The sequence below is a fragment of the Pyxicephalus adspersus genome, chromosome 12 (assembly GCF_032062135.1).
Source record: "Pyxicephalus adspersus chromosome 12, UCB_Pads_2.0, whole genome shotgun sequence".
In the NCBI taxonomy this organism is placed as follows: domain Eukaryota; kingdom Metazoa; phylum Chordata; class Amphibia; order Anura; family Pyxicephalidae; genus Pyxicephalus; species Pyxicephalus adspersus.
The window spans coordinates 5,618,785-5,632,831 of NC_092869.1; the positions used below are offsets into that span (position 1 = coordinate 5,618,785).

Here is a 14,047-nt window from a genome sequence, read left to right on the forward strand (position 1 = left end):
TTTGAATCTCGGCCAGGACACTGGCATGGAGTTTGCATGGGGTTTCCTCCTACATTCCAAACATTTGCCGTTGTTAATTGGCTTTCCCCTAAAAATTGACCTTAGACTGTAATAAACACATATGACTACGGTAGGGACATTAGGTTGTAGCGCTCTTGAGGGACAGCTAGTGACATGACTATGGGACTTTGTACAGCGCTGCGTAATATGATGGTGCTATATAAAAACTGTGTATTAATAATGTTCCTTGGTATATGTGGGGGCCATCATGGCTCTTCTTATGCTTTCTGCTCATTAACAAAGAGACAAACACTTTTTTTTAATAATAATCTGTTTATTTGTTCAAAAGAACTGCAGTCTACAGTTTTCAGAACTATACCAAAAGCTAAAATTTCAGCAATTGCTCTCCTCACAGCCGCGAGAACAAAATGAAAAAAAATAAAGTGGCATGTATTTCTCTGCATATGTTACAAATTTAATGATTACATCACATATAGCAAGAAAGACAAAACCAGGCAAAGCAGAGGAAAAAAAATTCATATAAAACTACCTAGAAAATGAACTAAAAACTCTTCCAGATAGAGAATAGCAGATGTAAATCTTATTTTTTTTTAACCTCTTTTTATTTTATTAAAAACATTAGCTACAAAATTATCTTTATATTCACTCCATGTACAAGGATGACATTTGGGGTTGGGGGGGGAGGAATCGGTTTGAGATGCAACCTTTAGGGGGATTTGGGGTGACAGAGCGGCCAGGTACAATGACAATATGTGGGCTTTGGGGATGGAAATAAAGTTAAAGCAGCGAGAGAAGAAAGCGGAACGGGCGGATGTGCGCACACAGAATATTGGTGGTCACTGGGACAGGAAGTGGAGGGAAAATACTCCCCTTACCCCCTCAAAAAAGAGCAATAAATATCTGACAGGGGATCTAACCATTCCCAGGGGTTTCATGTGAACATGTTAACCATTTGGCATGTGCATGAGATTACTTCAGTGTGTACCTCCAAGTTTTAAAAAGCCAAATACTGAAATTCAGGAAACTAGACCCTAAAATGAAGCCCAAAAAGATTCCAAAATATCAGCTGGCCCGCAACAAGGTGCCAAGGTTTTCCAACACTTCAGGCGAGAGCACGTCACTCCGCTGGGCAGTCCTAGCTAGCTGGGAGGACAACACAATTCAATGGCACCGCACCATCACCATGTAAAATGAAGTGATATCCAGACTGCTGGAAGGATCACCAACTATTATTTCCTTTGCTGAGTGCCATGTTTTTTGTTTTTGGCCAGACCCATTTGCAGCTCTTTATATCTATGGGGAGCGCTTTAGTGTCTAAAAAAAAGTTTGGTCAGGGGATTGTGGGTAAAAACTGTTCAAAGCCAGGGGACCGGGGAACAGGGAGCCATGAAAAGAACCAAGAGCAGAAGGGTGTCCAGAAGTGGGGGGTCCATAGGTCCCCTACAGTCATAGCCGCAATACCGCCCTGACCGCTAAAAAGAGGATTGCAGCATTCTTCTGGCTTTGCGCAGTGGTGCCAGAATTATTCACATGCCATTATATGGTCAGTCAGAACTCACCAGACACCAATGGAGAAACCATAGGGTTTCATAGAGCCCTGATTGAGAATGGCGGCTTTAATAAACAGAAAATTGGCAATATTTCGCAGGGGAATGGTATATGCGAGTTCAGACGTACTTAGTGTTATCTTTTTCCCCTTTTTTTTTTTTTTTTTAAATAACATCCCCTTCCTAAACACCTACTCAAAATTTAGAAATCTAATTTATCACCTTTTGTCTATGCAGGCAATAGGTCACCGTCCTTCCAGAAGATTGCTACGGAACACAAAGCAGGAAAAATCTTATGAGAAGAGACATTGCACAGAACCCGTGTCCATTCCCGAGATTTCATTGCTCTGCGTTGCACAGAAATCTCTCAGAAAGGACGAAGACGTCACATTGCAGGGGAGGACAGGTAGAATTTTTTTTATTTGTTGATTGGGGTCTAAGGGTAGATGATTTGGGAAGCGGCCCAGAGACTCCCCATTTTATCAGATGATCTCCTTTAATCATGATTACCATACTGTAAAAATATTTGTATAGAAAGGAACGCAAGTCACGTCCCCAAGGTAAAAAAATTCTCTTTTTAACAGATGTGTAAAACAAGCTTTGATAAAACATTTTCTTGATTCCAAGAAACATAGAACAAAGTAATTTCAAAAAATAAAATGTCCCCCCTACCCCCGCAAAAAAAGAAAAGCCAAAAACAAGTTAAAGCAAGCAAAATATCCAGTTTTAGTTCAAACTTAAAAGCACAGATACATTTTAAAAAGTCATTGCATTTCTTTTTTATACAAAATCAATTTCTAGGCTCTAAAAAGAAACAAAAGCACAATAAAATAATTAGTGGTATTGTCCACCCTGTATATAAAATATTTATATCTCTAGACTACGCCGGGTGCAGAAAGCAGACTTTACTTACAAGCAGCTGCGGAAGAAACAAAAATATTAAACATCTTTGGTGCGGCCTGAGCTGATTTTGTGTTGGGGTGTCTGGAAGGCGGGATTAGGATTTGACCTAATTGGCGGGGGTGAAGGGAAAAATTGGATGCAAATTTTGATTGGATGTCACCTTTCAGTTCTTGATTTTTGGAACAAAAAGATCACATATTGCAGTTTAGCAGTCCTTAGATGTTGGTAGCTGCATTGGTTTTCAGGTCAATAACATTTTCAGTATAGACCATGCCTGTGGACTTCATGTTGCTTTTTGTGAGCCACCCTCATCCTCTATGTAAAAGGACCCAGGACATGTTGTAGTCCAATTTAGGAGCCAACCCCAAAGCAGAGCAGAAAACCAGAAGCCGAGAGGATAAAAATAAAAGACGATTGAAAACAAAAGTCAGCCCCAAGATCTAAGGACTGGTAAACAGCAATATGACATTTTGGTTGTGTGTCTTACTTTTTTTTGTAAAATATTGATTTTTTTTCATGATAAAAATAGCAAAAATTTAAAAGCCAGGAATCTGAGAAACGAGCACAGAGAATTAGATAATCACCAGACATAAATATAAAACAGGACATTGTGCCTCAACTGGGGATGCTGGCACGGTTACACTTAGACAGCCATACATTACAAATTGAACGTTATATCATAATGAAGTTTGCTGAAGACAGATTTCGGGTTTCGGTTAATGATCCAATCAAGCCACTGTCCCCCAAATTCTTTCTTAAGGGTGCTGTAAAGTCCAAGGACAAAGTCCAATTGGTCAGGTTGCATATGACGATGTGGATAATGACGATGAAGTGTATATTTCCATTTTTTTAAAGTTTTTTTTCTTCTTTTTCATTAAAGCACCCACATCTCCCAGTATAGGAAAAAGGTTGTCAGGATACAGCCCAGTCATGAAGAGGAAAATCCTTTTAACTGTAAGAAGGAAATTGGAAAAAAAAAAATATATATATTTAAAAAAAAAATCCACAAACCCTTGGCTTTATAGCCAAGACATCAATTTTAATATTACACCTTTATGTGCGCGACATTCCATACCACCTAGATTATCTTGTCTGAAACCCATTCCAAACCTACAGCCATTCTGCAGCTATAATATCCTCCACTATTCATAGGATTGGAAGGCATCTCTATGGGGAATTTGTGCCCTTTTGTGAGGTCGGGAAGACCTGGCTCACACTCAGAGTTATATTAAGGAGAGCTAATGATCCCCTATATCTGACATGTGAGAACTTGGTTAGATCATTATATTAGCAAGAGCTGCATCATGGGAGGAAGAATAAACTCTAATAAGAACTTCTAGATTCCCTGGTCAGTGACACTGCATCCTGTGCCCAGTAGTAGTCATCAGATATATATTCACTCACGTCACCTTTTCTAGTATGAATTACCTTGCCTCCTGTTCACTGGGTTTTTCTTCTACAACTTTCTCCTCGGCTTTTTCCTCTACTTTAGACTCCTCTGTCTTGGGTGCTACGCTGACATCTTCTTTATCAGTCTCCGGCGTCTGCTTTTCTGCTTCTGTTGCAGTTTCTTTGCCATCTGTCTTTTCTGCATCCTGCTCATCTGTATTCTCATCTTCTGGTTTAGCCCTCTTAGGGGAGCTCTGAAAGAAAAGAAATCACATCAAATTAAAACGGCAAACAGCAGGCACAATTCTAGCTGGACTGTTGACTGACGTGTTGGCAAGCATAACCCAAACTAGGTGATGTAGCACGATGGTGCGCTGTTATATAGGGCCCAAGATGTCTACCATGACTCTGTAACGTTCACTTCCATACGCAGAAGTAGGCAACTGTACGATGTGTGGATGGGGGCAGTCAAAACAGGTCTAATGGTGACCGTGGTTTTACTTTGTTATCGAGAAAACTTTCTTTAGATGAACCAGAAGCTCTTATTCCCACTTCTCATTGAGAAAATCCTACCTGCCTGGCTGGCTGTCACATTCTCTCTCTGGCTTCCAACAAATGTAAAGCCAGTGGATCAGCATCGCCAGGAGAAATGGCAGCCCTATGCATTTCAAGGTGAAGGGAAACAACTCTCAATGTAATAACTTACCTCTGCAGCCTCCTCAGCTTTCCTCTTAGTTCCGCTCTTCTCCTTGGACTGCTCGTCGATCACTAATTTTCCTTCCTCATCACTGCTACCATCTCCATTCCCTTTCTTCTCTCCATCACCATCTGGCTTCTCTTCTTCCTCATCTTCCTCCTCCTCCTCCTCATCTGCATTTTCATCTTCATCAGCTTTTGTGCTTTTCTTTGGAGTTGGCTTGGTTGAAAGAGATAAATATATGAGCCATGCTGCCACCTTGTGGACAAATATCATTACAGCAATCTTTTACAATTCTGCAAACTATAGATTTGTCGGTGGGGGTATTTATTCATTTACCTAAAGCTTGGCGTACCTAATTGTAGTTGTACATGTTTAACTGGATGTGTTCTGCATGAATCTGCTTCTTCACTGCTAATGAGTCAGGGTTGAACCCCAGGATCAAGTCCACACGATTAACAATAACTCAATACAATTACCATGTGTCATGACAGACTATGAATATAGAACGGTGTTATTGCCACCTTCCATCATGCAATTGAACATAATTAATGTGACTGTGTTGTGCATGTTGGTAAATAAAAATTCTGCTCAAGAGAGTAGTAAATCTCCTCAAATGTAGAATACACCAAGGTAAATGTTACCAGCTACCCAGAGCAACAATAGTTAAATACTGCACAAAAGTAGTGACAGTGAAAAGATTGATGCCAGTTAGAGCTCACACTCACGCTCTGGTCTCCATGCAATAGAAAGGGTAAGATCCACAGCTGTCCTGTGCAAGAATAGGAGTCACAAGCTCTCCAAATCCAGAAGAATCTCTTTACAGGACAGCAGAGGAAGGTAGCCGACCCTGCTGCAGGAGCGGAGCATTACAGTGACCTATTGGCTTTGTCCATGATGGAGAAAGCACAGGTCCGTGTACACGTGCCTCTAAGGGATCGTACTGTTATTTGTTTGGAATCTCTCCCGCTCTGCAAGCTTAGAGACGGCTCTACTATTCTGCACATAGCAAGCATTTCTATGAAAGATGTGCTGCTGAATGCTCCACGGATCTTCCAGGTAATATTAAACATACCTTTTCGCCATCTTTCGAACCTTTAGCTGCAGCTTTTGCTCCTTTCTTCCGGGAAGTAGGCTGAGAACACAGAAAAGTGATATTTGTGGTAAGGACAGGTTCAAACAAACACACCTGTAATAAGACATTTTCTTCTACACCAGTAAATCGTTGCAATCAATTTGCAGAACATGAATGGTTGAATGTTAAATTCCAATACGCTTAGCAGTGTTCGATTTTATTATTAAAGGCTGGCGGATGTTTAAAAGGTGCAAACACCAGAGTAATCTAATTCTTGGGCAAATAATGACCAGGAACAAGAATGCAGCCAGTGAAGTCACAGCAGAATTGTTCTCCTGTGTTCAGCAACAATCTTCCCATATAATTATATGTGGGGTACCTGGTATCCAGATGCTTTCACTGTTGGGTTGTTCTCGATTTCCCAGAGACCCTCGGTAAATCCTTTCCTCTTGTTTGGCTTTCCATATTTGACCTTGGTCTCTTCATACGGGACAATGTCTTTAGAACTAAGGTATGCTCTAGGGGGGAAAAGAAAAGAGAGCTTGAAACCAAGTGTCTGTGTTGAGCTGACATCACTTATCCTTCCTTGTGTTCACATTTTACAGAGAAAAGCAATGACATGTTACATACCGGTGGTCAGCTACATTCACACACTGCCAGTACAAAATGTTTGAAATATGAGACTGTCTAAGCTACATGAAGCAGATACAATTATGTAATTCCCATCCATTTCCATGCCCCACACTAGAATGGTTATAACTGATCATTCACATCAGATTTTTTCTTTTCAAGATTTCATTTTTTTATATTTATTCCCAGTACAGAATTCTTAGGCTGTAAAGCTATCATGTTCTCTCAGAGATTAGGGACACTAAAAATGGTCATAAAACAATCTGTGGTCAGTACAAGATGAAGCAAAACTATTCATTCATTGGCACTTTTACTTCCAGCAGTTTAATGCTCACGTAACAGAGAGATCAATCTATGTGGAAGTAATAACATTTGGCTTTGACAGGGAGAGAATGCAAGTGAATTACAGAATACACAGCTTTCCCTGAAAGGAAGGGCTCGTTACAACTCAAGACTGTGGGGGACAGGGAGATTGAGATTTTCATTTAAAATTTTTTTGCCTACTAGCAATCCATACCTTACCATAATTCCTAAAACTGTGTGTGAATCAAATTGGTTTAACAGACCTTCAGATTCTTACCTGGTCAGGAATGTTCTGCCCTACAAGGTTCATCTAGATCAGCAGCCACCAACCTTTTCAGGTCCACCAACCTTTTCAGGTCCACGGACCACTAAAATCACCGGCTCCCGAACGCGCATGCGTGGGGAGCCGGGTGTCATCTAAAGGAGGAGAAACCTCCCACAGAGTGACACCATTAGGATATAACACTGCCCACTCTCCCGTCGCAGCCCGCCATTTTCCCGAGCCTGTGAACTGCACGGGGGACGTGGTCTGTGGCTCTGGCTGGTGCGTCCCCCCAGCGGGGTCAGGAGAAGGGGGTGCACTGACCAGAGCCGGGGACCACCGACTGACCGCTGATCTAGATTACAGCCAACACTGCACCCGTCTATTCTTCATACACTCAGTCAATGAGCTTCACATGCCAAGTCTTTGTAATCTACTTACGTTTCATGTGTGCCAAAGAAGAACACTTGGTATTTAGTAGCGGTGGACTTAGCAGCTGGTTCAAGGATTTCGTCAATCTGAGGAGACAGAAAAAGAAGAATAAGGGGTTATGATACTGGCATGGAATAAAAATAGACTGCAAATCCAATGAGCCGATGGCAGCGGTCCAATACAAAGTACTGAGAGGTAGGCAATACAAAGCAGAATTACAGATCACAGAAATATTTTCCTTCGGAGGGAAGAAACTCGGAATCTAAAATAAAAAAGGAGAAAATGCCGGCCACCAGAAATACAGAGACGCCATTACTTCCTTCAAACAAAACCCAATGGGGTTGATCAGCTTAGGAAATTTAAGTTGTTTACTTGGAGAATGAGTAATTCCTCTGCATGGGATTGTGGTGAAAAGTCAGTTTACAAAGAAAAACACAATTTTTTTCCCTCATGTACATGATTGGTGACAACACTGTTTTTTCATGATACAGTACAGCGAGTGTGGGCACCCTAATACAACTACAAGATCTATTAGCTATGACACTCGAACTGAAGGGAATTCAGCAGCTGACCAATTACAAGACACTGACCACGTACAAATAATCAAGTACATCCGATCATTTCTTTTATAGGGGGTCAGCCGATGGGCAGAAATGCATACAAGTGTGTCTGGGGACTTCTGACAGATCAAGACCTAGATTGTAAGCTCTATGGGTCAGGCTCCTCCTGTGTCTTTATAATTTACAACCCCTTTTAATGTACAGCACTGTGTAATATGTTGGTGCTATATAAATCCTGTTTAATATTACAGTAAAACCTCGGTTCTCTGGCACCCACAGAGAATGTCCGGTTCCGGATAAGAGTAGTTTCTGGTTAACCAAGGTTAATTCCTTTTCTCAGCCATTCAGCACTAAACTTGAATTAGGAGGCTTGTCCCCAATTACCTCTAGAGCTGAATGGCCGAGAAAAGCGAAACCCTGATGATGCTCGAGATGTCATTGGGGTTTCCCTTTTCTCAGCCAATCATGGAGTGGAGTAATTAGTGGAGCTCCGCTCTCCTGATTGATCCCGCAGACCTATCGGAGCTGTGCTATGTGTGGTGTTTTTGGGTGCAGAACCCATGTCACAGCTCCGCTACGGCTGCAGGAAAAAGCAAGAAAGTGAAGCGGTCGGGTTCCGGTTATCTGAATTGTCTGGTTTTCAGAGTTCCGGATAACCGGGGTTCTACTGTAATAACAATAAAAAGACATCAACCATCAGGCAGGGTAGCAAGAATAGGGCCATTTATTCCCTGTGGTGTCTGCTCACTTGTGCCAGGCGTACCTCTGCCAGATATAGCTCAGGCTCCCTTGGCTTTAGTTGATTTGTGTACAGATCTATGGGGGGTGTTGGAGTCCCAAGGTTCAGCTTTTAACTTTCCACTAAATCAACACATGTACAAGAAAATGTAAACAAATCGAGGGATATCCTTGTTTCCAGTAAATCTGCCAATTTTTCAAACAGTATAGCAGCTACTCCAATGCCATTCCACAATCCATTGCCTAAGGGGAGGAATGTATATAACTCCCTGCTAGAAGGTGATCCAAGCCGATTTCTGAACTTTGTACAATTGCAGTATCACCTGGCCGGTGTTAGAAGTTCACTGACCGGCTGCCCTTGGAGTCCTTAAACACAAAGCTCATTTTGTGTGGTTTGTCGGCAGAGCGTGGGTACGCGTCATTCAGAGCATGTGTGCCATTCCACGCCCACAGGGCCACATATTAATCAGGGAGGCACTAAAGTATGCCGGCATGCGTCTAAGGGGAAAACATCACAAGCCCTTGGTGGATGGCAGCACGCTCGCTGAAGAGCGACAATCGCATTACAGAATTGAAGAGTTGAGGGAAAACCATTAGAGAGGCGGCGTGTGTGCAGAAGCTGTGATGTCTCCGGGCTTAGGGGCTGTCAGGAGAAATCACTCACACAGACCTGCTGATCAAAGCCAGCAGGCAATGGGCAGGAAACCAGTGTTATTCTTTCCCGTCTGTGAGCGTAGAAAAAAATTACAAAGAGCTGCGAATGGCCCCAGCTTCCACACTTACTGCTCTAGATTAGAGCGCTAGAGACCGATAAGAAAAAAAGAACACATGTGTAGAGACGCTCATACAACTAGTTTAAAGAGAACCTGTCACTGTAATGATAGAAAGGGAAAGCTGCCATCTTCTTGCCCTTCTCTGTAGTGCTCGGTGCTAGCAGACCTCTTCATGCTTAGGTTCTTCCTGCACAAATAAAACATGGAGGCAATACTACTAGAAACTATATGCATTTGTGACCAAATAGGTATGACGACCGTTTGTAGGCCGTGGGTTTTTCTAGAATAAGATGCCATATACAGGGCTGACAAAGACGTCATCCGTTGCTGACAAAAGCTCCTGGCCACATTTGGAGAGGCTGCACAGTCATGCTGGCTCCGTGTAAATCTGTTTTACGGCTCTGTGTTGACATGTTACAGGGTGTTAAACTCTTAAGCCTCTTGCTGTGGAGTTGGCGGTAATCTTGCTGCGTTAGGAGCGAGTCTCCTGAGGGTGGTTGGGTGTGCTTGTATGCTTTTATAGATCCTCGGCTGATAGAAATACTAGTCGGCTGACAGAATGAACAAGAGAGGCGTACCTGTGTACTGCACTCCCCAGGTTGGAGCTGTGACCCCGCGTATTCATTCACTATTCTCAAAAGGCTGCCAGCACAATCGTGACAAAGGTCTCCTGGCAGGCGAGTCTTGGCCGCCATGACTTTATAGGTCTCTGCACACAGCCAGAACAAGGGCAATAAAGAAATGTAATTGTTACGGAGCGATCGGAAGGGACTGGAAAGCCACCGAGGGAGTATGATTGGCTTCCAGAGCTAATTTTAGGTTTAGATAATAGCAACAACATCCATGGATGGCCTTATATCAGACACAGGGATAACATGCTCATATGAAGGTATGCAGAACCAAAAAGATTGTCTATTCCAGGGGTGCTCACACTTTGTTGGCTTGAGAGCTACTTTTAAAAATGACCAAGTCAAATTGATCTACCAATAGTAAAAACTTGGACCTAATCGCTCCTGTGCTCCGTAGAGTTTATTTTGAAAGGCAGGGCTCCGCAATCTACTCAAAAGGGCACCGGCCTGCCCACCGCTAATAACTGGCAACCTCAAACCCAACATCATTAGGTGAGCAATCAAACATAAAGTCCATATCCATATAGTCACCAAAGACACATTGTTATATACTGTATAAAAGTCACACATCGAACATATGCCAAAGAAAGCAAATTGGATCCATGGCAGCCATTGTGCAAGTATCAGTCTGACTTCCTGAGCATACACCATCAGCCTTCTGCTGTTACATCTCCAGCCTTGGGAGACCATCCTACAGAAGCCTATAGGGACTGACCCTGCCTGCCAGAATAAAAGATTATATCCATGGGGTGCCATCAGGTCGTCTGATAATGTGACCTATTCCTGTATGTCCATTTAGCGTGATGAAGCAGCCATTCATTTATTTGCTGGCCCCATAGTGTGTCTAACAGAGAGGTCAAACTCAGGCCCGCGGGCCAAATCTGGCCCGCACTGTAATTATATTTGGCTCACAAGAAATACCAAATGTCTACTAGAACTGGCCCGCCGGTAGACAGCACATGCGCTGCTAATACTACAAATCCCAGAATGCTCTGCTGGTGCATCAATCAGGACCCACAAGCGCCTCCTCCTCAGTTGACATTCATTAGCGATCTTCATCAATTGTATATATTTGTTCAATAAATATCACTGTTGGGGCTACGACTTTGTCCTAATTTTTAATTTTGGCCCCTGTGTATTTGAGTTTGACACCCCTGTTCTAGAAAGAGGCCTAAGGTCTGGCAGCAGCAGCACGTTTATAGATGAAAGAAGATTTGGCTTTGCTAGTTTCCCCCCCCCCCCCTTTTCAGGCTGAGCGGATAGAGCTCCTTTTATTAATGCCAGTTATATTTATCTTTAATCTTTTCCCATGCCCATACCACAACTAGAAAGGTATTGGTTCCTATGGAGAGTTTGAACCTGTAATACTTGAGGCTCTATGGCAGTTTCCTGTGCTGCAGCCAGCTCTCATCTTGTTACCAAGAAATCTGCAGTCTGCCAGGCGCTCAAAGGCCGAGTATTCTTAGCCATCTGGCAGCGTGTGCCCGGGCAGCTGTACCCAATATAAACTGCTACATCAGCATTCTGCCAGCCTTAGCGTTACATGTGCAGTGTGCATCTGAACCCAGCAATAACGGCGGCACTCACTCCTCCTTCAGGCGCCCCATTAACACAAATTCTCATTTAAACTGACATCATAAAACTGAATCGCATAGCGCAATGTTTTGCATGGCCATGTATCAACAGAAAAAGGAAGCCTAAGCATTGTCATTTACAAACAAAACCTGGATACACGGAGTGCAAATAGGCACAACCATTGTGCAGCACTGCCAAGTGGAAAGCAAAACCTACATATATAAGGAATGAGGCGGGGGTTTAAGATATGACACAGAGCCAAAAATACACATAAATAACACAGCCTGACCGGATTTATAATCACTATGTGTGCTCTGCAATTATTGAGCTGGAGATATCCCATTAACATGACCGAGTGAAAGTCTTTTCTGTATCACACGTTACAGATCAGTGGAAGGCAAAGTAAAGCGAGCCCGGACTAGTGCTAATCTGTAAACTATTTGATTTGGAGAATTATGTTGGTTGTGTGTTTTTTTAAAAAGCTCCTGATGGTCCCTCCCTGAACAGATCATTCTGCAAGTCTCAGATCTAGGTCACAAATGGAGCTAAAATGCTTTAAGTTTAGTCTCCTGGGTAGATATTCATAAAGAAGAAAAAAAAATACACAATCCCAAAAGGAAACTGGTTGTGGCTGCAATGCTAATATACAAGAGAACCTGTCACACTATATACACAATTATATGAGCATTTTAAATTCTCTCTTGTGCAGACCTACAGCTGCTCCCGGGGTCTCTCCATCCTTAATGTGAGGTCAGCAGCCCAGCTGGTTCAGAGCGGTCACTGCAATATTATTCCTCTTCCTTCTTCCCCCAGCAACTAAAATAAAATGTTTATGTACAGAGGTTTAGGGGGAGCTGGCCCAGCACAGCCTGTAAAATTGGCTCTGTGTTTTCCTAAATAGTGACTTATCAAGTTTAAAAGCAAATTGCTATTGAAAGAAAACAATAATTTTTTTTTTAAGCACAGACTATTAGTAACAGTCTATAGTAACATTTAATGTACAGCCCTGTGTAATATGTTGGCGCTATATAAATCCTGTTTAATAAAAACATTTTATCAAAACAAGGTTATGGCATGCAGTATAGGCCGACTCAACGCTTGGCCACAATAATAATAATAATCCTCTACAACCCTAAGGAACCAGAATACATTAGCCTGTCAGTTTCATCACTGACAGCGATCAGAGAACTGCAATCATACAAAGCACGGCTCATATTTTCTGTGACAGCAATAAAAGCCACAACCAGGAAAAGGAAAGAGACCGACAAACGGCCATCGTGACGAAGCAATGTTAAAATTGAAAGTTAGAGGAGGGGAAAATACTTTCAAGGAAAATAAAAAAAAAGCTGACAAAAATAAGGAGATCTGCTGGTTTCCTGGCTGTCTCTACCTTCCATAATTTAACATTTTGAGATTATTTTTTTAAAGAGTGGTAAACAATATCAGCCTCCAAATTTTAGAATGACAAAAGTCATAACATTTCAGGATGGATAGACATCCATGGCTTACTCCTAATAGTGACAACATGGACCATGCTTGCACAAACTGCATTGGGAAAGTTGTTTGCAGTCCACATTTTTATGATCAAACCTACTAATGGCAGCCCACTATTCAGAATTATACTTTCCAAGCTACCCTATTTAGGAATGGATTCACTTTGCAGCTATTGAGGGAACTGACAGTCTCCTATGAGTTAGGCCTAGAAGCTGAAGCCCAGCAGCCGTTCTTGGCTCGCTGTATCGTTATTACAAGTGGTTAGGACATGTCTGCGTTCCCAGAGCTCACAGCCCCAGCCAATACGACAAACCAACAGTTGTGCTTCCATAGTGATAACAGATAAGAGCGGCCGCTCAGCACATAATCCAGGATGACTGTGCTCAATCCATGTTATTCTGACACGCTGCACATACACCATAGTGAGCTGTCAGCCTGGATGCACACGCTGCAAGAAACAGGTCAGACACAGAGCAGTGCCCGGCTAACATTGGGCATTCCTGGGAATCCAGCAGGACCTTTACATACACAAAACACAGCCAGCCGGGGGTAGAAAGTCACCTTCTGTATAGACAGAGCAATATTCTACTAAACCAAGCTGTGCAAGGATTACAGGAGAGGGAGACAAGCCTTTACTACTCGGCACTTAGAACTTGTCATTCCTCATGTGAGCCAGTATTTGATCAGGGCAAGGCAAAACAACATGAAATGCATGCGCACCATACACCAGCTCTGTAGGCCCATTCCTCAATGCTATTCTGGCCCTCAGATCTCATAATCTTGCAATCATTGAGAAGACTGCACAGACAGAGTCCAAGCAGAAGAAAAAGATCAGAGAGGGTTGTGATAATAGGAAGGGAATAGGAAGAGGGGAACAGAAAGAAAGGAAGACTGAAAACAGGATGCTCAGACTTCTGAACGGCAGCCATATTCTCTCTAAGCGCGATACTTGATCATCACCGGGCTCAACCAGAATAGCATTCTTTAATTTAGGGCCTTAAAAACAAAAAAAAAAAAAA

The 14,047-nt window shown here is 42.5% G+C and overlaps 1 protein-coding gene across 1 annotated transcript; it reads right to left on the bottom strand.

Annotated features, from left to right (window-relative positions):
• Positions 1-313: 313 nt before the first annotated feature.
• On the bottom strand, positions 314-7,345 carry HDGF (heparin binding growth factor; the record flags this gene model as incomplete). Its single annotated transcript, XM_072427817.1, is given in 6 exon segments — positions 314-3,423; positions 3,900-4,114; positions 4,567-4,776; positions 5,633-5,692; positions 6,012-6,150; positions 7,269-7,345. Coding segments are annotated over 6 exon segments (705 nt in total), but the record flags the coding sequence as incomplete, so codon positions are not given.
• Between the last annotated feature and the right edge of the window lie 6,702 nt (positions 7,346-14,047).